This window comes from Triticum aestivum, chromosome 2D (genome assembly GCF_018294505.1).
Source record: "Triticum aestivum cultivar Chinese Spring chromosome 2D, IWGSC CS RefSeq v2.1, whole genome shotgun sequence".
In the NCBI taxonomy this organism is placed as follows: Eukaryota; Viridiplantae; Streptophyta; class Magnoliopsida; order Poales; family Poaceae; genus Triticum; species Triticum aestivum.
In genome coordinates this window covers 631,204,195-631,228,623 of record NC_057799.1, presented here as the reverse complement: position 1 = coordinate 631,228,623, position 24,429 = coordinate 631,204,195, and the positions used below count along the sequence as shown (strand labels likewise).

At 41.3% G+C, this 24,429-nt stretch overlaps 2 protein-coding genes and 2 non-coding genes across 4 annotated transcripts; 2 read left to right on the top strand and 2 right to left on the bottom strand.

Annotated features, from left to right (window-relative positions):
- Positions 1-928: 928 nt before the first annotated feature.
- On the bottom strand, positions 929-7,440 carry LOC123055164 (30S ribosomal protein S18, chloroplastic). The gene has a single exon (XM_044479134.1). The coding sequence runs from the start codon at positions 3,031-3,033 to the stop codon at positions 2,521-2,523; it is 513 nt and encodes a 170-aa protein (XP_044335069.1). The 5' UTR covers positions 3,034-7,440; the 3' UTR covers positions 929-2,520.
- TRNAP-UGG (transfer RNA proline (anticodon UGG)) lies at positions 4,440-4,513 on the top strand. Its single transcript has one exon. It is a non-coding gene; the product is annotated as a tRNA-Pro (tRNA).
- Positions 4,653-4,726, top strand: TRNAW-CCA (transfer RNA tryptophan (anticodon CCA)). Its single transcript has one exon. It is a non-coding gene; the product is annotated as a tRNA-Trp (tRNA).
- Positions 7,441-20,285: 12,845 nt separating the features above from the next.
- On the bottom strand, positions 20,286-20,807 carry LOC123050584 (chromatin structure-remodeling complex protein SYD). The gene is made up of 2 exons (XM_044473358.1): positions 20,682-20,807; positions 20,286-20,572 (listed from the first exon to the last, which is right to left on the bottom strand). The coding sequence occupies exons 1-2, from the start codon at positions 20,777-20,779 to the stop codon at positions 20,326-20,328; spliced, it is 345 nt and encodes a 114-aa protein (XP_044329293.1). The 5' UTR covers positions 20,780-20,807; the 3' UTR covers positions 20,286-20,325.
- Between the last annotated feature and the right edge of the window lie 3,622 nt (positions 20,808-24,429).

Here is a 24,429-nt window from a genome sequence, read left to right as displayed (position 1 = left end):
AGGGGATTCTGTGTCAGAAAGCGCGAATATTTATTTCATTCCATTAAAAATAAGAAGCCAATTCTGTTCATAAGAAGAAAGAGAAGCAGATCTATTCTATACTCGATAAGTGCCAATATGCAATGGGTAACTTGGCCAATTTGGAAAAAACGAAGAATAGATCGCTACCCCTCTTTGTTTAGCATTCGAATCACCCATTCCTTTTTCTTTATTCAATCTGTCTTACATTCCTTATATGTATAACCTTTCAATCTACGTATTAATAGAATCTATAGTATTCATATAGAATAAGAATAAAAATTAAGACAATAAACTGCGGATTCTTTCTTTCTGTTCCATTCTTACGTTTCCATATTAAAGTGTGGTTTTCTTACTTAAATTTAATAATATTAATCTAATATGCCCATTGGTGTTCCAAAAGTACCTTACCGGATTCCTGGAGATGAAGAAGCGACTTGGGTTGACTTATACAATGTTATGTATCGAGAAAGGACACTTTTTTTAGGTCAAGAGATTCGTTGCGAGATCACGAATCATATTACAGGTCTCATGGTATATCTGAGTATAGAAGATGGAATTAGTGATATTTTTTTGTTTATAAACTCCCCCGGCGGGTGGCTAATCTCAGGAATGGCTATTTTTGATACGATGCAAACGGTGACACCAGATATATATACAATATGCCTCGGAATAGCCGCCTCCATGGCATCCTTCATTCTGCTTGGAGGAGAACCCACCAAGCGTATAGCATTCCCTCACGCGAGGATTATGCTTCACCAACCTGCTAGTGCTTATTATCGGGCAAGGACACCAGAATTTTTACTAGAAGTAGAAGAGTTACACAAAGTTCGCGAAATGATCACAAGGGTTTATGCAGTAAGAACAGGCAAGCCTTTTTGGGTTGTATCCGAAGACATGGAAAGGGATGTTTTTATGTCAGCAGACGAAGCCAAAGCTTATGGACTTGTCGATATTGTAGGGGATGAAATGATTGACAAGCACTGCGATACTGATCCAGTGTGGTTTCCAGAAATGTTTAAGGATTGGTAGTGTCCGGATTTCTTGTAAAGTTATTTCACAGCTAAATTCGTGTTTTCCTCGATTTAATAGAAAATAGAAAGACTTCATGATGAGCAATCATCAGGTTAAGATGGATCTAAACCAATCCATTTTTTTCTATATACATACAACATGCCGACGGTTAAACAACTTATTAGAAACGCAAGACAGCCAATACGAAATGCTCGAAAAACGGCCGCGCTTAAAGGATGCCCTCAGCGTCGAGGAACATGTGCTAGGGTGTATGTGCGACTCGTTCAGATCATGACTTCAAACAAATATAAAAAAATTGAAGTATCCATGATTAGTACCAATGAATAGGATATAGCTTCTCTATCCTAGATTTCTATGGTATATGGAATTTATGGTTTCCTTTGGTGCAAATCCAATTATCTAAATTGGAAATAAGAAGCAATTCTCCCATTGGTAGCAAATGGTTATCCATTAAGCGGAGGAAATAGTAATAAAAAGAAAAAGGCTTATGCTCCTTTATCTTAAAAGAACGGACTAACAGGGTCAGCTACTTAGCCAACTTTCATAATTAAATACCGTCACTGTATGGATAACTCTTATTGTGAAAAGAGCTATTTACTCTATAATGGATAGGTAGAGCCAAAGAATGTGGACTATACAAGTTCGCAATACCTTTTGATGAAAGAAAGGGCTCCGGTGTATAGAGAGGGCCTCACCGTTTAAAAGGGAACCATAGAAACGATGGAACCCACTATTTTTTTTAGTATTATTAGAATGAATTTGTTATTTCGTATAGAAATAACTGAACGGAGTGGAATAAAAAATCGTGGTTGGGAAGGTTACTATAGCAAAAGCCATTGGAATTAATATTTTATATATCGGAATAATTAGTTTTGTTATTAATGAGAAAAAGGGTGGCTAAAAGAAGAGAAATCATTAGTTATTCATTAAGGTTAATTTGATTCAATGACCAGAGTTCCGCGAGGATATATAGCCCGGAGACGACGAACAAAAATGCGTTCATTTGCCTCAAACTTTAGAGGGGCTCATTTAAGACTTAATCGAATGATTACCCAACAGGTAAAAAGAGCTTTTGTTTCCTCTCATCGAGATAGAGGTAGGCAAAAGAGGGATTTTCGTCGTTTGTGGATCACTCGGATAAACGCAGCAACGCGGGTATATAAAGTATTCGATAGTTATAGTAAATTAATACACAACCTGTACAAGAAGAAATTGATTCTTAATCGTAAAATGCTTGCACAAGTAGCTGTATCAAATCCAAATAATCTTTACACGATTTCCAATAAAATAAAGATCATCAATTAAAAGTATAAATAAAGTAATATACTGGAATAAAAAAAGATGAATTCCCGGAGAGGGAACTCCGGGAAGATACAATAAATTAAGATTAAGTGGTAGGAATCAACGAGCTGGATTACTTTCTTTATAATATATATAGGTCTGGCCCTTTCGAATTCGAATAAAACATCAACAATCGGAACTTAAGTTCCGGTTGTTGTTTCTTAAATTTTGGTTGTTGTTTCTTAAGTTTCGATTGGAATTGTACTTTTGCGTTAATTGAGGAATATGTCTATTTTTTCTGGGTCTAGAACCTGTAATTATTGAAATTGACTGGGCTTGAAATTGCTTTTCGTTCTCATAGTTACGAAACGGTAAGAAAGATAAAATACGAGCCTGTTTTATAGCAAGAGTAATTAATCGTTGTTGTTTCAAGGTTAATCTATTTATTCGTCTCGATAATATTTTTCCTTGTTCACTAATAAATCTATTAATTAAACTCATGTTTCTATAATCAATTCGATCTCCCGGGCCAATCCGAGGACGCCTACGAAAAGGTTGTTTAGATTTACGAAAAGGTTGCTTGAATTTACGAAAAGTTTGCTTGGATTTACGAAAGGGTTGCTTGGATTTATTAAAAGTTTGCTTGGATTTACTAAAGGGTTGCTTAGATTTAAGAAAAGGTTGTTTAGATGTATACATGATTTATTCCTTATTTAAAATTTGAAAATTTGAAAATTCACTTCTTTATTTTATTAATTTAGGATCCAGAAGAAGTAGTTTTTCTTTGATCCATATCTTATTTGATTCATATTATAGTATATGAATACCCTCTATACATATGAAATAATATCTACCGGAAATCAGATGAGTTGATTTGTATTTTGTATTCTATACTATGTTTTCTTTATATATTAAATATGAAGTTCTTACTCTTTCTGTTGTTTGGAAAGATCGAACACACGATGTTCCTATTTCTTTATTTCGTGATGAGTCGTATGCTTGCGACAATAACGACAAAATTTTTTGAATTCTAATTGTCCGGGTGTATTGTGGCGATTCTTTTGAGTACTATATCTAGAAATCCCCGTCGATTCCTCATTGGCACCTTTTCGAACACAACTGATGCATTCCAAAATAACTCTGATTCTAACATCTTTTCCCTTGGCCATGAACCTCCTTTTCTTTTTGGATTGACTTAACTTAATTATTCTACTTATTCTTTTATTCTTCTATTTTGAATCCGAAGAAGAAGAATAAAATTCATTAGAATAATTTTTTTTTATTCTTAAATTAAGTAATAAAAAATAGAGAAATAATTAAAGAATACAATCCTTGTCGAATTAGCAAAGATTTTGGTTCGAAATCCTTTCATTTAATTAGCCAGCCCCGCCTTTTCTATGCTCTGATTTCTGAGGCCTTATTTAGCTTGGGTACCCCTTTAAATTGAATTTCTATTTTCAAAAATGGGGTTTACCAAATTTTTAATGACTCTGAGGTTCAACCCAATCCATCTTTTCTTTCTTTTTCCTTCCGATACTAAAAAAAGATTGAAAAGGATCAAATTTTGTCATATCACGAAGAAATCTATCCCTTCCATAGCAATAACTAGAATTAAAAAAAAGGGAATGACAAAGCATCTGGGAATAAACGATTAATTTCTATCAATAAACCTGCTAAAGCACCAAACCATAGAGTACTTAGCACGGGTGCTACAGAGAGATATGTTTTTATATCCCGCATTGAAAATCCTCCTTCCTTGTTGGAATACATATATGATCATAAACTCTTGCCCAAGATTGTTATGCTATATATAAAATGAACCATATCGACGAAATTTTCCTATCCCTAAAAAAGAAAAAGATGACCCCTTCTTCCTATATATTACCAAGGAAAAGTAATCCTTCTTTTATAGGCGAAATTATATTGGATTTTATATGTATATAATTCCTTAATTATATGAGACCAAAAAGAAGAAATGACACGAGGGTTCTATATATAGATAGAGAAAGAAAGAAGAAGAAAATAGAAAGAACAAGAAAATTATGATGTGGAAAAGAAGACAGGAATTGTGTACAATGGCATTGTACAACAATTTAATTTGGAAAAGGGATGTAGCGCAGCTTGGTAGCGCGTTTGTTTTGGGTACAAAATGTCACAGGTTCAAATCCTGTCATCCCTACCTATTACTTCTTTCTTCTTTATAGGCAGTAGCGACGAGATCAATTAAAGTAAAGTGGGTATAACTTGAATTTGTGGAGACTATACGTACGTGAGATACATTAGGAATAGAAAAAGATTTTCTTTTTGAATGAATGAAAGCGCTCTTAGTTCAGTTCGGTAGAACGCGGGTCTCCAAAACCCGATGTCGTAGGTTCAAATCCTACAGAGCGTGATTCCATCTATCTTATGTCGAAGCAGAGTAAAATAACTTAACAAAATTGAATTGTAACTCCAATTTCAATTTGACCTCCTCTCTGGTCTGGAGGAGGTCAATCAAAAAAAAATGACTCAATCAAAGATCCAACTGATCCCCACGCCTGTATTGCAAATACGCAGTCACGAATAATCCCGCTAAAGTAATAGGAATTAGGCCTAAGACGATTCCAAATAGAAAAACTTCAATCATTTCGATTTGTTCGAGGGGATAAAAAAAGAGGTACGATCTATCCCTAAATAGTACTCTAAATTATCCACGAATCTCAATGACCAAGAAAAGAATTCCTAATTAGTCTGGAAAAGAGTCGTAGAATGCCAGGAATCCCAAAGAAAGATTTTTCTTTTCTGAATTATAATTATTCAGTCAATTCAAATAAGGCGTATCTTGTTCAAGCCAATAAATAGAGCTGGGGTTATAGTTAAAGCAGCCAGTAGAAAACCAAAATAACTAGTTAAAGTAAGCATGAAAGAGTTAAATTCCATTTATTTTTTTTTACTACACTACATATGTTGGTAAAGCATTTACCTAAGTTATGGAAAATTCATAATTCATCAGTTATTTTAGATAATACTAAAAAACAAGATAGAGTAAGATACAGAAGTGTAAAAGAAAGTGGATTCATCAGATGATACATGAGTCCCTAATTCCGAATCAAGAGATTTGTTGTGGAATTTGTCAATTGAGTAAAGTAATAATATTAAGAACTAGATCATCTAACCCCATTGAATGAAAAATTGAAATTCGATTTTCAAGGAAATTTTTGAATAAGAGATAAATAAACAATTGAATTGAAAAAAAAAAACTTCTTTCTATTTTGGATAATTTCTTTTTCAATAGGACCCTCTTTTTGGAGTGAACGATCGAATATTCCCCTATTCCTTCTTATTTTAACTGATTGTATTCCATATGGAATAAGAGGAGAACAAAAGCATTCCACGACCTGCCAAGGGGCTGTTAAAAAAAAAGAAAGCTCTTCCTTGAATTTACTTTATTTTTATTCCTTTTTCGAACTCCAACCAAAGTAGATTCGAAGACAAGTCACTTCAATTATCCTTTTAAGTTCTATTCTATCTTCTGTCTTTCCCTATTTCATCTCGTAAAGTTCCGCGCTCGCAGTTTGGTCAAGAAAGTTAGACCTAATCCAACAAACAATACAAGGATTAATTACGAATTATGAAAGGATAGATTTCACATATACTTGTCCTTGTATTGTGTCAGTATGAGAATATCCTTCCTAAATTATTTATCCAAACCTATTGATCATTAACTTAGATTTTCCCAAGATTTTGGCTGCTATTCCGAATTACTCTATTATTCCGAAGCCAATGAAAAGTAAGTAGAACCTACAAAAATGGGGTTTTCTATTGATGCCTTGAATAACATATAGCTTACCTATAGACAAAAATAAAAAAAAAAAGTAATTATGTTTCGGAACCAGGCAAAACCAGATTGCTGTGCCATAGGAAGGATAGCTATACTAATTCGGTATACTCAAAATACACCTTTGGTACAAAATTGACAATCTCACAAGGATGAAATATCAGTAATTTTCTATTTACTGGTCGATCCCATCTTTTACGGAATCAATTCCTTTTTTGAATGTACAAAAATTTTGGGAGTTCAGCATGTCTGGAAGCACGGGAGAACGTTCTTTTGCTGATATTATTACCAGTATTCGATACTGGGTTATTCATAGCATTACTATACCTTCCCTATTCATTGCGGGTTGGTTATTTGTCAGTACGGGTTTAGCTTATGACGTGTTTGGAAGTCCTAGGCCAAACGAGTATTTCACGGAAAGCCGACAAGGAATTCCGTTAATAACCGACCGTTTTGATTCTTTAGAACAACTCGATGAATTTAGTAGATCCTTTTAGGAGGCCCTCAATGACCATAGATCGAACCTATCCTATTTTTACAGTGCGATGGCTGGCTATTCACGGACTAGCTGTACCTACTGTTTTTTTCTTGGGATCAATATCAGCAATGCAGTTCATCCAACGATAAACCAAATTCCAACTATAGAACTATGACACAATCAAACCCGAATGAACAAAATGTTGAATTGAATCGTACCAGTCTATACTGGGTTATTACTCATTTTTGTACTTGCTGTTTTATTTTCCAATTACTTCTTCAATTGAGAGAAAGAAAGAGACTAATAAGAATTCTCTTATCCCATTTGGAAGGATACCATCCTTATAACTACCCATGACTGTTTTTGTCTCTAGCATGACCAATTGATAAAATGTGGAGGAAAGTAGGGGAAATGGCCGATACTACTGGAAGAATTCCTCTTTGGCTGATAGGTACTGTAGCCGGTATTGCTGTGATTGGTTTAGTAGGTGTTTTCTTTTATGGTTCATATTCTGGATTGGGTTCATCTCTATAGTAATCGGAGGGACCAGATTGTAAACATGAAAAAGTAGGAGCTTAGCGGGTCCTTACCCCCCTTTATCTGATTAGAGCGGAAAGGACCCGCGGAATTTTTACTCTTATAACGCGAATTGATTCTATTCGATTCACTCTTATGAAGCAACAAGAAAAAGAGATCACTCGAGGATCCAATATCTTATTCCACGAAGGAAGTATCCTGAAAATCCTTGATTTAGTTTCGAGTAATAAACTAATAAAACCTTAATCAAAACTATTCAACTAGCCTAAAAAAAAAAAAAAAACCTTCGAAGAGTTTACTTTTTTTTGCAAAATTTCTGTAAATTTGAAGTTGAACTTAATTAAACAAGCCAAGCAATTCTATTGTTCACAATCACAAGAAATTTGTCCCCCGCCATATTTTCTTCCCCTCTGTTTGTCCACTACCTCGGCTAAACCTAAGCAAAAGAAAAAGAGGTCCAAGAGACAGACCCGAATAAAGAAGAAATAGTAATCTTTGACGAATTAGGAAGAAAAAGGATTCTTATTTTGATACAAGAAGAATCGGCACAAGAAAAAGGCTTTTTCTTGTGCCGAATAGACGATTAAGAAGACCTGCAATCCCTCCGAAAAGGAAGAAATTTTAATTTTATTGTTCTCGCCTTTGCCTTGGATTCTCTTCTTTTGCATGGGATATAAATAAGGAATTCCAGACATCTCATAAACAAAAAACAGTCTAAACAAAAAAAGGATTTCCAAAATAGATCATAGATAATTCTAGCAATTGCCAATAAATCGAGGCTTTTTACCAACTTGATGGTAAGAAATCCCGGGACCTAGAAATTCATTTTGTACAATTGAACCTTTTCAAACTGTTTCTTTTTGAGAACCAAAAAAACTTGTGCCAAAATAACGGATGCGAAGAAGAACAAAAGGCCTTGGACACGTAATGGATCCTGAAGCACGATTTCTGCGTCCCCCTGACCAAAACCTCCCACATTAGGATTGCTTGTTAATGGTTGATCAAGCTTGATGGATTCCCCCTCTGAAACAAGAAGTTCTGGTCCGGGAGGTATAATATCAATCACTTGGCGTCCATCTGATGCATCAACTATGGATATTTCATACCCCCCCTTTTCTTTACGTAGTATTTTTCTTCCTCGGTTTCCCCCTACATATATGGGATATTTTAAGAAATGAGCATCTTTCTTCGTAGCAGGATCAGGGGAAAGAATGGGAAAGACAATTTCACTATATTTCTTACCGGGAACAGGGCCTATCACAAGAATGTTTTTTTTATCGGGACGATAACTCTGAAAAGCAAGATTTCCTATCTTTTCTTTTAACTCAGGGGAAATACGATCGGGCGGCGCTAATTCGAATCCCTCGGGCAAAATAAGAACAGCACCTACATTCAACCCTCCCTTTTTTCCATTAGCAAGAACTTGTTTCAATTGCATATCATAAGGAATTCGAAGAACTGCTTCAAATACAGTATCGGGAAGCACAGCTTGGGGAACTTCAATATCGACGGGCTTGCTAGCTAAATGGCAATTGGCACATACAATTCGTCCAGTTGCTTCTCGTGGGTTTTCATAACCCTGCTGCGCAAAAATGGGATATGCATTTGAAATAGATGTCCGAGTTATTACGTATATCATGATCGATACAGAAATCGATCGAGTTATCTGTTCCTTTACCCAAGAAAAAGTATTTCTATTTTCCATGTCCAATCGCAGATCCCAGAATTTCTACAATAAATTAGATAGGTAGCTAAGCTAATCTAGTTCCCTATACACGAATCTGTTGTCATTCTACTGCAACAGTTGTACTGCAATGATGAATACCTTAAAGTAGGTATAAATAGAAAGAATTTTGCTAAAATGGAAAAGGGCTTTCTTTCTAAAAAAAGATGCTTGCTAATTTGATTAATATTAATATCGGGAGATCGAATGAATTTATGCTTCACTAATTGAATGATAAATGACTACAAGCGAAGGAGATAGACGGTTTAAACAAAAAAAGACCCAAAATTTCAAACATGTATCTAGAATTACTGGAAAACTACAAACAAAAATAGTGAAAATAAGCTCGTTAGGAGCCCATCCAAAATCGTTGTAGACCCAACGAATTACTAGTTCCCAACCACGGGTGGAGTGAAATCCAACAAAAAAATCAGTAACTAAAAGAATAAAAAAAGCTTTTATTGAGTCATTTAAATTATAGAAGAATTCCTGAACCCAAGAATTCAAAATGACAAGTTCCTCTTTACCCAGAAAAAAAGAACCACTTAGAATAGCCAAACAGATTATATTTGTCGAGAAATGCAAAATGGTATGGAGATGATCCTCATTATTTATTTTGACCCATTGTATTATTTCCTTGTGTATTCCTGTAGGAGGTTTTTGTACATGTGTCTTTAGTTTCCCTTTTATCATCTCGTCCAAGAGAGAAAGTTCTTCTAATTCTATGAATCTTTCTAGAATCCTTTTCTCTTGAATATCAGTTAAGAGAGTTTCGGATTGCCTGGTATTCCACCAATTCTTAATCCAAAGTTCCAGACATTTGTTAAATGAGGAAGAGACCCCCCAAGGCAAAAGTACGATAAATACAAGATATAGTAAAGAAGGCAATGCTTTCTTTTTTTTCATTTTTGATCTGTAAATGGAGTTGTTAATGAATATGCTTCATTCGCTGACTCTATTCCATTCCCTGACTCTATATGATGATATTTCTATTTCATGATATTTCTATTTCTTTGAAGCAAAAACTCTATAGGTTTGATACCCTGTATCTATTCTTCTTTTTTGTATATTAGTTATTAGTGGAATTTCAGTGCATTGGGTTCTTTCTTAGATCTAGATGGAATGAAATAGTGAAATAGAATAAAAAAAAGCCCTTTCGGATGAAAAAGGAAGAATAGTATGCGATATATCTCACTTGGATAAAAAAAAATTAAAAGCAAATTTCTCTTATCCTCGTTTGTTCCTTCCTTTAGATAAATACTTAAAAATCCCCTTACAATAACAAATCCAATTTAGAAGGGACTTCCTCCCCGTGTTGAGAAAACTTTTCTTCTTCCAATTCTTCTTTTCTTCATTCAACTCAGTTCAAAAAAGATACCTCAAAATACTTCACGCAAGAAATAGGCCAATTCGGTAGCTTTTTGTTCAATTTCTCGTGGAGTAAAAAATTGATCATCAGTACGAGTCAAGGGAATGATCCCCTGGCCCCGGATTTCCATATAAAGAATACGACGAGGATAAAGACCCTCTTTAACCTGAATTCTAATTGATTGGATATCCCGCATAAGGAATCGAAGGAAGACGCGACGTTTTATTCCAGGGAATCCCCAACGAAAAATGCACACTATTCCCTCTTTTCTATCGAATCGGTCATAACCACTACCTACATTCCACAAAATAGTACACCACAAGTAGGAGCTAATGAATAGGCCTGCGATTCCGTAGAAAGACATCACGACCCCCTGCGGAAAAAAAAGAATTTCTTGAGATGGATATCCTATACACCAACCGGTACTAAATGTTCAGGGGGGTTTGGATTTATTTTTTATTTTTCCTTTAGTTTTGTATTTTCAATTTAATTTAGAGATTGTTTTTACATTATAATGAGTTGTTAAATCATTAGGTGAAAGTACCGCAGATTAGTTTCAACTGGATGCATGCATGGATCCTAGCTAAGTGATCAAAGTATATATGCCATATACATATATATTACTTGATCACTTAGCTAGCTAGGATCCATCCAGTTGAAACTAATCTGCGGTTTCTTTCATAAATGATATAATAACTCATCATCATCATATTAATATAAAAACTATTGCATCATATATATCATCACCAACAAGACTAGTTAACGGTATAGTAGCTATCTAAAAAATCATTACAGTCGTCATTACCACTATTTAATCATCATAGTCATTACCGCTATCTAATCACCACCAATAGCAGCTTAAAGAAAAAACATTCACTTGTACCAGAAGGAAAGATATCATCGAGTTCAACATGATCACTCTTTGAGATTAAGTTCAGGACGAAGAACACGGACATGAGAGGACAAGTACTAAGAGCATGCTAATCACTCCTGCTACTCTCTCTCTCTCTCTGGTAAAATGGCATAGAACATGTATAGCTCTCCTGATTCATCATATTGGAGCATGCAGATGAACCTGTCTCCTAATCATGGGTTGCGCTTCTGATTGTTGCCTCCTAGTACTTCTCTGCGACCATTCACGATTTTGCTCTAGTCTTTCACTATTAAGCATTCCTCGGTTCTAGAAATCCTGAATGCACTCGTGTGCAATGTAGGATGTCTTGGCCGTAAGCTAACAATTGACATGCGACCGTTAGTCGAGATCCACTGAGGCACAACTATCATCGGGAGTCCCTGTTGAAGAGAACATCGTATAGTATCATACTTAGCAATGAAGTTTAGCTTAAAAATAATGTATGCAAAAGATGCACTGAGGACAAATAGTAAAAATCCTACCATCTTTCCTAAATACATGTGACCGTAGTTCAATACGAACACTATTGGTCGCATGTTTTGAGTACTAAGATTTGCAAGTCTAGGAAAATAATTTCTCTTGACAGCATCAAGATCCTCAAGCCATGAAACATATTGACTTATCTCCTCGCAGTTTAGTTCAGCCCCGGGACAGTGGACGGTCCTGTCTACCAAGTGCTGGACATGTTTGCTTGAATGGAAATAAGCTGTCAATAGATATTAGTTGTCAACTATTTTTGAAAAAACAATATCGAACATAAATATGGTTGAGAAACTCACATGATGGTAGAACTGGAGGCGTCTGCACATCGACCCAAATGTCTCTATTACCTTCAATATCATCTTCGGGACGAATATCAAAGGTGATAAACATATCAGGCTCAAATGCATAAGCCTTGCATAGTGCTTGCCAAGTTTTGCATTCAAAATGGGTGTAGGTTTCCTGATTGTATAATTTGATGTTGAAGGTATAACCATGCTCGGTCTTTAAGTAAACTCTCTTTACCTCAATAGTTTTGTTAGGACTAAAACCTATCTTATCCAAGACAAAAATTCTTGCATGGCAGGGGATACGCTAGTAGAATAGTGAAAATTTAAAATAATAAGTTGAAGCAAATGAAGCATATATAAATCATGCTTAATTACGAAAAAAAGACTTGTCGTTGTGACTTACTGTATCCACTTCGAAGGTCTCATCCAGCTTGATGCTGAAGCGCCTATCATCAACTAGGAAATTTTTGTCACACAGGCCGCGTTGGTCTTCGCAGTCTTCGCACATAATGAAATCGTTTTCGTCGTCAGACGACATTTCCTATGTTCATAGGTGAAACATTAAACACTTATTAGTTATATTAATTCAACTAATTAAACTAGTTCTATTAATTCAACTAGCTAGTTCAACTAATTAATTCAACTAAGCACTTACTAAAAATATACCTAAATAAAGTATAGCTCCTAATTCAACTAATTCAACTAACTAGTTCAACTAATTCAACTAAACTAGTTCAATTAATTTTCTTACTAAAAATAAAGTAGCTAGTTCTATATACTAAAATTTTAATTAGATGATCAAATCTCATATACCTAAATTTAATATATATTAATTCATCTATAACTAAAAGTATAAAAAACTAAATCATCTAACATTATCTAATTCTTATATAATCTAACATTTATATAATCTAACATTTTGACATTAAACATTTGTGTGTCTGTGTTTGTGTGTGTTTGTGTGTGTGCGTGTGTGCATATCTGTGCACAGGAGGCCGCCGGCGAGCGGCAGGGGGCCGGCCGGGGGACGCGATCGATCTTGCAGCGGGGGGGCGGCGACGACGGCGACGGGGGCGGTGCGGGGGCGACGACAGCGACGGGGGCGGTGCGGGGGCGGAGCGACGGGGGCGGCGACGACGTACGGCGACGGGGGCGGCGACGACGGCGACGGAGGCGGCGCACGGACGGGGGCGGCGGCGACAGCGACGAGGGCGGTGATGGGGGCGGCGACGACGGCGACGGGGGCGGCGCGGGGACGGGCGCGACGAAGATGAAGATGATAACTAAAAATTTTCGTAAGTGCTGATTATATAGGGGAGGCCTTTAGTACCGGTTGGAGACAGGAACCGGTACTAAAGGTTAAATTTGGCCAGGCGAAGCGGCGGGAAGCGACCCCCTTTCGTACCGGTTCGTGGCTCCACCCGATACTAAAGACACACCCTTTAGTACCGGTTTGGGCCAGGAACCGGTACTAAAGGCGGTGCGCTCCCGTTCCGCGGTGCTCATTGTTTAGTCCCACCTCGCCAAGCCGCAGCTGCTCCTTCGAGCTCCTATATAATGCAGGCCTCTAGGCCTAACTTTGCCGCGCTGCCATGTGAGCCTGTTGGGCCTTATGGGCCTGCATATGCACGCCCAAGGCCGAGCAGGCCCACTGGGCAGCGCGGAAATAATTTTTTCATATAGTTTTTTTCTTTTGTGGTTTATATATTTTATTCTATTTATTTTTGAGTAGGTTTTTGCTGTATTTAGAGTTTCTTATATTTAATATTAGTGTATTTTATCATTATATTCATATTTGTAGTGATTTTTCAGTTCATTTTCTGGTGCTTTTCACTTTCACGGTGATTTAGCTCTGAAAACAAATCAGTAAATGCATCGAAAATAGCAAATTACGTCAGAAAGGGTTGAAAGTTGATGATGTGGATTTGAATTGTGCATCTGAACGCAAAAAAAGTCCGGAGTTTTACTAAGTTATTAAAATATTGAATAGCCGGTGTAACAGATGAGTTTTCGTCCAAAACCATGATACTTCCTAAGAGATTGTCCAGTTTGTACACGAAGTGCATCTAGTTTTTGCCGCAACCCTCTCTACTTTTTTTTACATACTATGCGGGTGAAATGATGATACCTTGCCAAGTTTCAACCTTTTCAGAGTTCATTTTGTAGTGCTTTTCAATTTCAGGGTCATTTAGCTCAAAACAAACCAGTAAATGCATGAAAAAAAGCAAATGAAGACAGAAAGAAAGTTGATGAAATGGCTTTGAATGGTGCATACTGAACGCACAAAAAGTCTGGAGTTGTAATAATTAAGTTTAAAAAAATGAAGTGCCTTTGTAACAGATGAGTTTTTGTTCGAAACCCTGATACTTCGAAAGAGATTGTCCAGTTTGTACATGAAGTGCATCTATTTTTGCCGTAACCCTCTCTACTTTTTTGCACATGCTACGTAGGTGAAATGATGATACCATGCCAAGTTTCAACCTTTTGAGAGTTCATTTGTAGTGCTTTTCAATTTCAGGGTCATTTAGCTCAAAACAAATCAGTAAATGCATGAAAAATAGCAAATGAAGGCACAAAAAGTCCAGAGTTAAAATAAGTTATTAAAAATGAAAGAGAGGCACAATGCTCACCTGCACGTTGCTTATCTTCAGGCCTTGAGGAAATAGTGTAGACTGCACGGAGCTATGTGTAGTTTTCGTCCGAAACCCTGATAGCTCCGTGCAGTCTACACCATTTCCTCAAGGCTTGAAGTTAATCAACGTGCAGGTGAGCATTGCCCCTCTCCTTCATCGTCTCTGCACTCAGGGCTTATAAACCGCTACGAGTGCCTCTCGCTTGGCGAGGTGGGACTAAAAAACAGCTGCAAAAAGAATCAACTAAAAAACTCTTGTACCGGTTCATGCCATGAACTGGTACTAAAGGTGCTTGTGGGGCCCCAGCCTGGCCACAGCCAGCCACAGCCTCTTTAGTACCAGTTACCGGTTCGTTGCACGAACCGGTACTAAAGGTTCGCCACAAACCGGTACTAATGAGCTCCGCCCGCCTAGCCGTCGGAACCGGCACTAATGGTCACATTAGTGCCGGTTCAGTTACAAACCGGGACTATTGTGCTTCACATTAGGCCATTTTTCTACTAGTGAACGCTACAGGGTTAGACGGGACGGGGGCCCTGTGGGGGTTGCAATGCCACCAGAGCGTCGCGTCGGGCCCTCATACATGCGGGATGGTGTGGTGCCATGTCCGAAGAGGCGGCGCGCGTCTCCGGGGTGTGGCCCCCCTCACAGACGGTGCTGCCGCCGGCACCTAGAGGGGGAAAACGGACGCGTCGGGTCTACACGGAGGGGATCTTGATGTGGGTTTGGCCCGGATGTTGCTGCAAAGTGTTCCTATGGGCTGACCTAACACAACCGGGTGGAGAGTTCCACACGTCAAAGCCCGTCCCTGTAAAGCCAAAGGGATCTCGTGGTCAAACGCTACAGGGTTAGGCGGGACGGGGGCCTTGTAGGGGTAGCAATGCCACCGGAGCGTCGCATCGGGCCCTCATACATGCGGGGTGGTGTGGTGCCATGTCCGAAGAGGCTCCGCGCGTCTCCGGGGTGTGGCCCCCTCACGGACGGCGCCGCCGCCGGCACCTGGAGGGGGGAAACAGACGTGTCTTGTCTACACGGAGGGGATCTTGCTGTGGGTCTGGCCCGGATGTTGCTCCAAAGTGTTCCTATGGGCTGACCTAACACAACCGGGGGGAGAGTTCCACTGGTCAAAGCCCGTCCGTGTAAAGTCAAAGGGCTAGATCTTGTGGTCAAACGCTACAGGGTTAGGCGGGACGGGGGCCCTGTGGGGGTAGCAATGCCACCGGAGCGTCGCACCAGGCCCTCATACACGCGGGGTGGTGTGGTGCCATATCCGAAGAGGCAGCGCGCGTCTCCGGGGTGTGCCCCCCTCACGGACGGCGCCGCCACCGGCACCTGGAGGGGGAAACGGAAGCGTCGGGTCTACACGGAGGGGATCTTGCTGTGGGTCTGGCCCCGATGTTGCTCCAAAGTGTTCCTATGGGCTGACCTAACACAGCCGGAGGGAGAGCTCCACTGTTCAAAGCCCATCCATGTAAAGTCAAAGGGCTAGATCTCGTGGTCAAACGCTACAAGGTAGGCGGGACGGGGGCCTTGTGGGGGTAGCAATGCCACCGGAGCGTCGCACCGGGCTCTCATACACGCGGGGTGGTGTGGTGCCATGTCCGAAGAGGCGGCGCGCGTCTCCGGGGTGTGGCCCCCTCCAAGTGACGGCGCCGCCGCCGGCACCTGGAGGGGGGGAAACGAAGGCGTCAGGTCTACACGGAGGGGACCTTGCTGTGGGCCTGGCCCGGATGTTGCTCCAAAGTGTTCTTATGGGCTGACCTAACACAACCGGGTGGAGAGGTCCACTGGTCAAAGCCCGTCCCTGTAAAGTCAAAGGGCTAGATCTCGTGGTCAAACGCTACAGGGTTAGGACGGGCGGGGGCCCTGTGGGGGTAGCAATGCCACCGGAGTGTCGCACCGGGCCCTCATACATGCGGGGTGGTGTGGTGCCATGTCCGAAGAGGCGGCGCGCGTCTCCGGGGTGTGGCCCCCTCCAAGTGACGGCGCCGCCGCCGGCACCTGGAGGGGGGAAACGGACGCGTCGGGTCTACACGGAGGGGATCTTGCTGTGGGTCTGGCCCGGGTGTTGCTCCAAAGTGTTCCTATGGGCTGACCTAACACAACCGGGTGGAGAGGTCCACTGGTCAAAGCCCGTCCCTGTAAAGTCAAAGGGCTAGATCTCGTGGTCAAACGCTACAGGGTTAGGCGGGACGGGGGCCCTGTGGGGGTAGCAATGCCACCGGAGCGTCGCACCGGGCCCTCATATATGCGGGGTGGTGTGGTGCCCTGTCCGTAGAGGCGGCGCGTGTCTCCGGGGTGTGGCCCCCTCCATGTGACGGCGGCACTGCCTTGCGTGGAGGGGGGGCCACACTGCGGAGCCCCAAGACGGGCGTCTACGCATGCCTGAACATTTTCACATATGCATCAGGACCCGTGCGATGTTTCGGTGACATAGCTACACCCCGAATCCCCCCACTAACTAGATTCCCTCCGTGTCGACCGTTTCCCCCCTCTGTGACAAGGCGATAGCGACGTTCGTAACGGGGGGCAATCGATATACCATCGGGGTATGTTTTTTTAGATAAGGAATATTTAGATAAGGCAATCGTCTCTCTCTCTCTCTCCCCCTCTCTCTCTAGTTAAGAATCCAGATTTTTGTGGAAATAAAACAAATTACGCCTGATGGGTCTCTGGTGTTGTTAGCTCAGGTAAAAACCTGTACGACGGCTCACGCAATAAGCTAACCATCGACCTGCATTAATCTTCGTGCTGAAACTAATACGCCTAACAATATGGAAAGGAGGGAGTAGTTGAATTCATGACGCATCTAATGATATTGATTTCGTATTGTGAATGTTGATATTTTTTTTCTATAAAGTTGGTCAAACTTTACAAAGTTTGATTTCAGACAAATCTCATATGCGGGGTAAAAAGACCGGAGGGAGTAGTAATAACTAAGTAGATAAGAATTGTCAGCATTGCATAGGTGTGGCGAACAATAAGAGCAGGTAACAGTTACCTGGAGTCATATCTAGATGGCGGGACAATGTACAGACACGGAAAGGATGTTGAGGGTCATGGCGAAAGTGGTAATAAAAATCATCCGGAAGATAATACTTGCCAACTGCTTTCACAGCCTTGTTTCCTAAGTCAAGAGCGGCCACACATCCATCCTTATTACTGGGTTCCACCATAGATTTGAGATAAAGAATATCATCACCATCCGGGCTCAGGATGGGGAAAGCTGAGTAGAGGTCCCTGAATGTCAACTTTTCTCCCTTTAGCCCGGGCAACAAAGATGAATGTGCTGATCCGTCGACAATCAAGATGTCAGCGACATTGGCAGCGCATGTCTGGCGCCAACAGTTGGAGGAAACTGTCCGAGTCCATGTGACAGCCCTCCAGGCGCTCCCAAAGGACAGCTGCTTGCAATGCCAATCCACGGCTTTGCGCTCGAGCGACATGATCAAGTCTGAATCGTAGATAACATAATCCTTGTCGCTGCTCCGGCTTTCAGGAGCAAGATTCTCCATCTCAATAAACTTGAGCACGCCACCAACCCATGCGAGATCCCCAAACCACCAGAGATTTGGGTGAGATTCGCCTTCTAGTTTTTTGCTTCTCTCTGCGGTGGGAGGGGGAATGGGACCTTTTAGTTTGTATCTGTTCCCAGGCAACAGCTCCGGCAGCGGGATGAAAGTGAGATGCACCTGATCTTGACGCAGGTCGCACATGAGCAGGCCCTGTGACAAATCAACCCACCCTAGTAGGCCTTCTTGTCCAAGAGTGATCACCTTGTCGGGCATAATCCTGTCGACTCCAGGACATGGATTGGGCAGGGTCCTGGTGCTCCATGAATTTCTCTCAGACGAGTAGATCCGAAGGTGATAGTCATCCGACAACGGGGCGAGGCAGAGAGCGGCCACGAGATAGTGGCTGCCGAGCTGCAGGACGCCGAACTCCTTGACCCCCCGCAGATCATCGCGGTCGCCACCATAATAATCGTAGGGAGGAAGAATCGGGTCGAGCAATGGTGACTCGCCGGCCTTGTAGAGGAAATATTCGGACGTGTAGCGGCGGTCGAAGACGGCGCGGATGAGGACGAAACGGCCCTCCGCGCCGACGCCGACCACGTGTGGCAAATCTTGGAAATTGCAGTACGGCCCGTCTTGGAAATGAGCGGGTCTGCAGCAGTGGACGGAGAAGATGGACAGTTGCGGTGGGTCGGCCATCCAGAAGGAGACCGCCATGGTGAAGCCATCCTTGGATTCGGCTGTGGCCGTCGTCTCGTTCCTGCTGTCGGTGAGGCGCGGTTTCCGGGAGAGGAGAATTGAGGCCAGCCGACGCCGACGGGAGGCGTTCGTGGCGTCGCCCATCACGACGGGGCTTCGTGAGAAGGATTTGGGGATTAGGGTTATCTCTCTCTTCTCACGACCCCGAGGCCTCCTATGCAGCGCTTTATGCGCCAGGAAGCGCTATGGCGCTCCAAGCCGGGCCGCGGCCCAGTATCTCGCAACTCCATGCAAGTATACTTCATGTAACAACCTACTGCGAAAACATCTTCATAGAAACTATATTGAAAAGCCAAAATATCTTATGGTAAATTGTCAAGCATATCATGCCAGCCAAGCGCATGCTAGACAACTATTAAAACAGGGAAACAAATTCGGTAGGAAACAAAAGTCTTAGAAGAACGAATAAATTCCGTGTTCTATCTAATGGGAGAGATGACCATTAAATAAATGATCAATGCTGTACTCCATCTCTTGATAATGTAGTTTTGAATTTCTTGTGGTATATATAAATTATGCTTGGCCATGTTTATATTATATTATTTAGGCAGTATGAAAGTCAAGCTTTTTTACAAGAAGTTAACAATTGATTGATTTCCAGCCAATGAGAATGAACTTCGTGAATAGTAATTTTTGCTTTCATTTATACTTGATGATTAGAACAATAAGTTCTCACTGGTTCATTTTTCAAACTATGGTTCGATGGCCATGGTGGAAAAACACAACATAGTTTGCTGCCGGAAACAAGCCCAAGTTCATGGTAGAGATGAAGAAGGTGGACGGTGGTGACAGTGAAGTGTACACAGCTTATGTTCAGTCAAGAGGCTGATAGCCTCATACCTTGATATAATTCGCAATCGGAATCATTATTGTTTGCGGTAAGTAAGGAAATACAATGCCTGATATGTCAATACATGATTTGTGTTGAACCACGTGAAGTGAATGTGACGATTGCAACGCACGAAGAATTACAAGTCGGTACAGGGAGAGGCTTGAGTTTGTTTCTCCCGTGCGTTGTATTTGTGCTACTATATTAAATTGGGATAAATTGTGCTGTGGGCTGAAAGTGTTAGTGTTGCGGGCCAAAAAATTAAGTTGTCATCTTTACAGAACGCAAATTCTGAACCCGACCTACGTAACCTACCCTGACCCATGTCCCTTATATAGAGACAAAAAAACGTATTTATTTCAGGATTTCCGACGTTACGTTTTCAGTGGAAGGAGACGTTCCCGTCGACGACACGGCGCCTACGGTGACTTCGTAAATCTCATATTTTATTTTATTTCCCCGCAAAAAAAAAGATCTACAAGATGCAATAAAACTAATGAGCTACTAGAAAGCTAACCAAAGTTGTTATATGTATGTATGACAAGGCTAATCAAAGTTGTTATACGTATGTATGAGAACAACACTTTGTATCCAAAAGGAGCCTCTCATTCATCTTTGGTCGTGGGGAGAAGAGGATACAACCATCAATTACTCATGTTCTGCTGCAGGGTCGTCGTTGTGGTCGCGATTCTCCTGCTCCTGCTCCGTCATGGACGGGGACAGCCGCAGCGAGGAGATGGGCAGGAGGTGGGGCAGCGGCAACGGTGCGGCAGAGGACGACGAGGCTTGAGAAGGTGAGCTCGTCGTCGTCGTCTCGCCGTGGCAGCCGGCTCCGTCGATGTCATCCTCACCGAGCGCGATCTCGAGGTGCCGCTTCCTCGGCTCCATCTGGTTCCTAGCACGCACACACACATGTCAAGGTGAAAGAAACAAGGGAATTATATGCCCGGCCGGGTGTTTCTTGCAGAGATTGAGATGCTTGCTACCCAACAAGAATAACGTACTTGAAGGCGAGAAAGATGATGCACTGCGCCCTCATCTGCCTCAGCTGCGGCTGCGTGTAGGCCGCCGCCGTAGCAGGCCGAGCCGTCGAAGGAAGCATCTCTGCTCAGCCGTTCTCGGTGTTGTTGATGTTGTAAGTTCTTGAGTATGCTTGCCTAGTTGCCGTCCTATCCTCCCCTCCTTGGATCTGCAACTGGACAAGACTACAAGATCGATACGATTTGCCGGGACAGTGACATGAGAATGCAGCCAAGAGAAAAGGCCAAAACAGCAAACCTGAATAGGCTTCTTCATTGGCAGCAACGCAGATCTATTGAACGCCAAGTGCTGAATGCTGACAGGATATGGTTGATTGGATGAACAAACCAACAGATAAAAACCAAGTTGACCGCCTCTAACAAGCCATCAGACCATATAACAAAATAAAGCATACTGATTGATCAAATATTATAAAGCGATAACAAGTCTTCAGATTGGCCTACCGCATATTAAACAGAAATGGATGAAAAAACAACCAGATTAAACCGTCCAACTAGCATACAATAAAGACAGAGTCAAATTTGCAAGCATTTAAGATCCATATGTAATCAGCAACAACGCAGATCTCAAGTTAAATGCCAAGTGCTGAATGCTGACAGGATATGGTTGATTACATGAACCAACCAACAGATAGACACCAAGTTAAATGACGGCCTCCAACAAGCTATTAGACCATACAAAAATAGTACAAGATATCGACTGATATTATAAAGAAGTAATAGATCTTTAGATTGACCTACTGCGTATCAAACAGGATTGGGTCAAATTTGCATGAATTGAAGATCCACAAACAGAGCATAACAGGTGTCGAATGGCAATTGAAACTTCATCCAGGTTTGGTGATAATCCTAGACTAGATAGTACTCCCTCCATCCCAAAATTCTTGTCTTAGATTTATCTAGATACGGATGTACCTAATATTAAAACATGACTTGATACATCCATATTTAGACAAATCTAAGACAAGAATTTTGGGACGGAGGGAGTATGAAGGTGCAACCAACAACCGAGGAGCATAAGTTACATGAACAATCAAGTTGGAGATTTGAATATGCATTTTCTTCTACTCTAAATGGGCAAGTGCACTGCTTTCAAATGACTCAGTGTTGTCTTCTATGCATGATTTTTTCACACTTTCAACTAAGCTGGCGTGTTACCATTAGACCTATAGCCATCCCATCATGCAGCTCTGGCACAAATTGTCGAAGTCGAAGAAAATGGGGTTCATGTGTGGCACCTTCAGAAACACTTCCATTGGTTCCATTTGATGCCAAAAGGTCTTCAAAAAAGAAACGCGCCCACCGAAGGTCAGACATAAAAGAGAAGTCACAACAACTTAGGCACACTCTGAGGTCCCAGAAGTTGAACTGGTATCTCGTCCATTTTTTCCCCATCAAGAAAACTTGCCATCAACAAGGTGCTACATAGAAATGCAACTCCACATGCATGGATCACTCATCTCCAGCAAATTTCACCCAAAATGCTCATCTCTACCTACTCAAGCCAAGATTGAGAAATTAGAAATTGTATGAAAGAGGGATCATTCACTTTGTTGGTGCTGATCCACATGCTAGTTGCTCCCTCCTAAATATTTGTTTTTCTAGATATTTCAACAAGTGACTACATACGGAGCAAAATGAATAATTCTACACTCTAAAATATGTCTATATACATCCGTATGTGGTAGTCCATTTGAAATCTCTAGAAAGACAAATATTTAGAAACGGAGGGAGTAGATCAACCAGGATGCCAGCTATTTTAGCCCCTGCCTGTTGCAACAACACATAGGGACCGAAGAAGTGGATCAACAAGAATCAAGTGCAAGTAGTGCGTTCATGATTGGATGGAAAAGAATCTCTAGATCCCCAGAAGGTAACTCAAAGAAATGAGATCAATGCCATTTGCAGCTAGAACAAGCCGTTTGTGTGTTGACAAAGGTACCATTTTGTGTTCTGAAACCAAAAAGGATCAACACGCAGCAGACCAATAGTATAGATTTTACAGAAAGGATGGACTCGCTCTGTGCCCCCATCAGCTAGCCGCCCAAGGACTTTGCCGCAGCCATCCTGGACAACACCTTGATCTGGCCCCTCATCCGCCCCCAGGCCCTCATCCACCATGGGTCAAGCCTCAGCCTCCTTCTCCCCGTCCACCGCGACCCGCCTCCGCGGGTTCTGGAGCCCGAGCGGCCGCTGCGACGACAGCGCTTGCACGGCGGTCCCCTGGCGAGGTCCATCAGTTCTTCACCAGTAGGTCCTTCCACGCCTCCAGGGTCAGATTCTCGTGGTTCTGGTGCCGACACAGTGCCGTCCACCCCTCGGTGGTCAGCATGGCGTGGGACTGCATGCACAAGATTACACTGTTACATTCAAGACTAAGTGACTTTGGGATGAGAATGGTTGGATATTTATTGCAAAGCTTTGTAATGCAATTGAGATTTATTTTACCAAAAAGAAAATGCAGGCAACTTATGAATAGATAACCCAAGATAAAATCCAGCAATTAAGTACTGAAAAAATTCAGTAAAGTTCTGCAAACAACTTTTTTGTTAGTGATACTTGTGAAGTTAAAGCTCGGTCATGCAGCAACCAGGGCAACTGTGCCATGCTCTATAGTATGTGTGTTGCTCTGCTTCAAAGGAAGGGCATGGATGAGAAGGAAGCACAGACATAAAGGAGAGGAAGGTGATTAAAGAACAAAACTAGCATTGGCACATAGAAAGCACCAACGGCTATCTGTCAGAGGCTGCTAGGTTGTAGGTTCAATTGCACCAGTAGACTAACAAAGGCTCAGTTGTAAAATGATTGGAGTTCAGTACCAAAGAGGAATCGATTTGATAGACTAATGACAACATGAATCACAAAAGTGCACTGCAAATAGGGAGAAATGTAAAAGGTTGCATCTGCATGCAGGCAAACAAAGTTTGAGTTTTGACAGGCATGGCAGAATAATGTACTGCTGTAAATTACTATAGGTGAATTTGTTTTCGTGGGTGGAAATTTAGTAACTTACTATAGGAGATAGATGTCATGTGAAGGAGAACAGGAGATAGATATAGGTGTGAACTGAAAACAATTTGGTATTCAAAAGAAACAAAAAACTGGTGCACAGAAAAAAAAGGCCAAAATTCAGATCCATAGCAAGTAATTCTCTGAGATAAGTGCATTAATTCAGACAGCAAAGTTCCGCAGATTGGATGGGTTGACTTGATGGTCGCAGGTTGGATGGATTCACTTGATGGCTTTGGAAAGGGCTTCACTTATGCAGGACAGGATGACAGGATTGCAGCGGGGATAGAGCAGAAAAGTGCAGTGTGGCCAAGTGAAGGGGTTTTCAGATGTAATGGACCAAAAGCACACAATGAATATCACAACAAGGGTTAAAGGCATGGCAGAAGATATTGTTCCATATGTACTGTACATAACACAAAGTACTACACAATCCATCCATCTGTCCATAATTACCATCCCATGATAGTACTAGCAACCTCTATTTAGTTTCTCTGGAAAAGCCTTCATTTAAAAATATGTGGTTGAAAGAAGTGATATTAATAGATTTTTCATGAAAAATATTTATATTTTTTCTAATATAATCATATAAGAATCCACTATTATAGTCACTTTGGTAAAAGTAAGAGAGGATTCAGTCTAAAACAGGTTTTGTTGGTCAGTAAATAGTGTTGATCTGGTAGTTTTAACTGTAGCTGTTGGA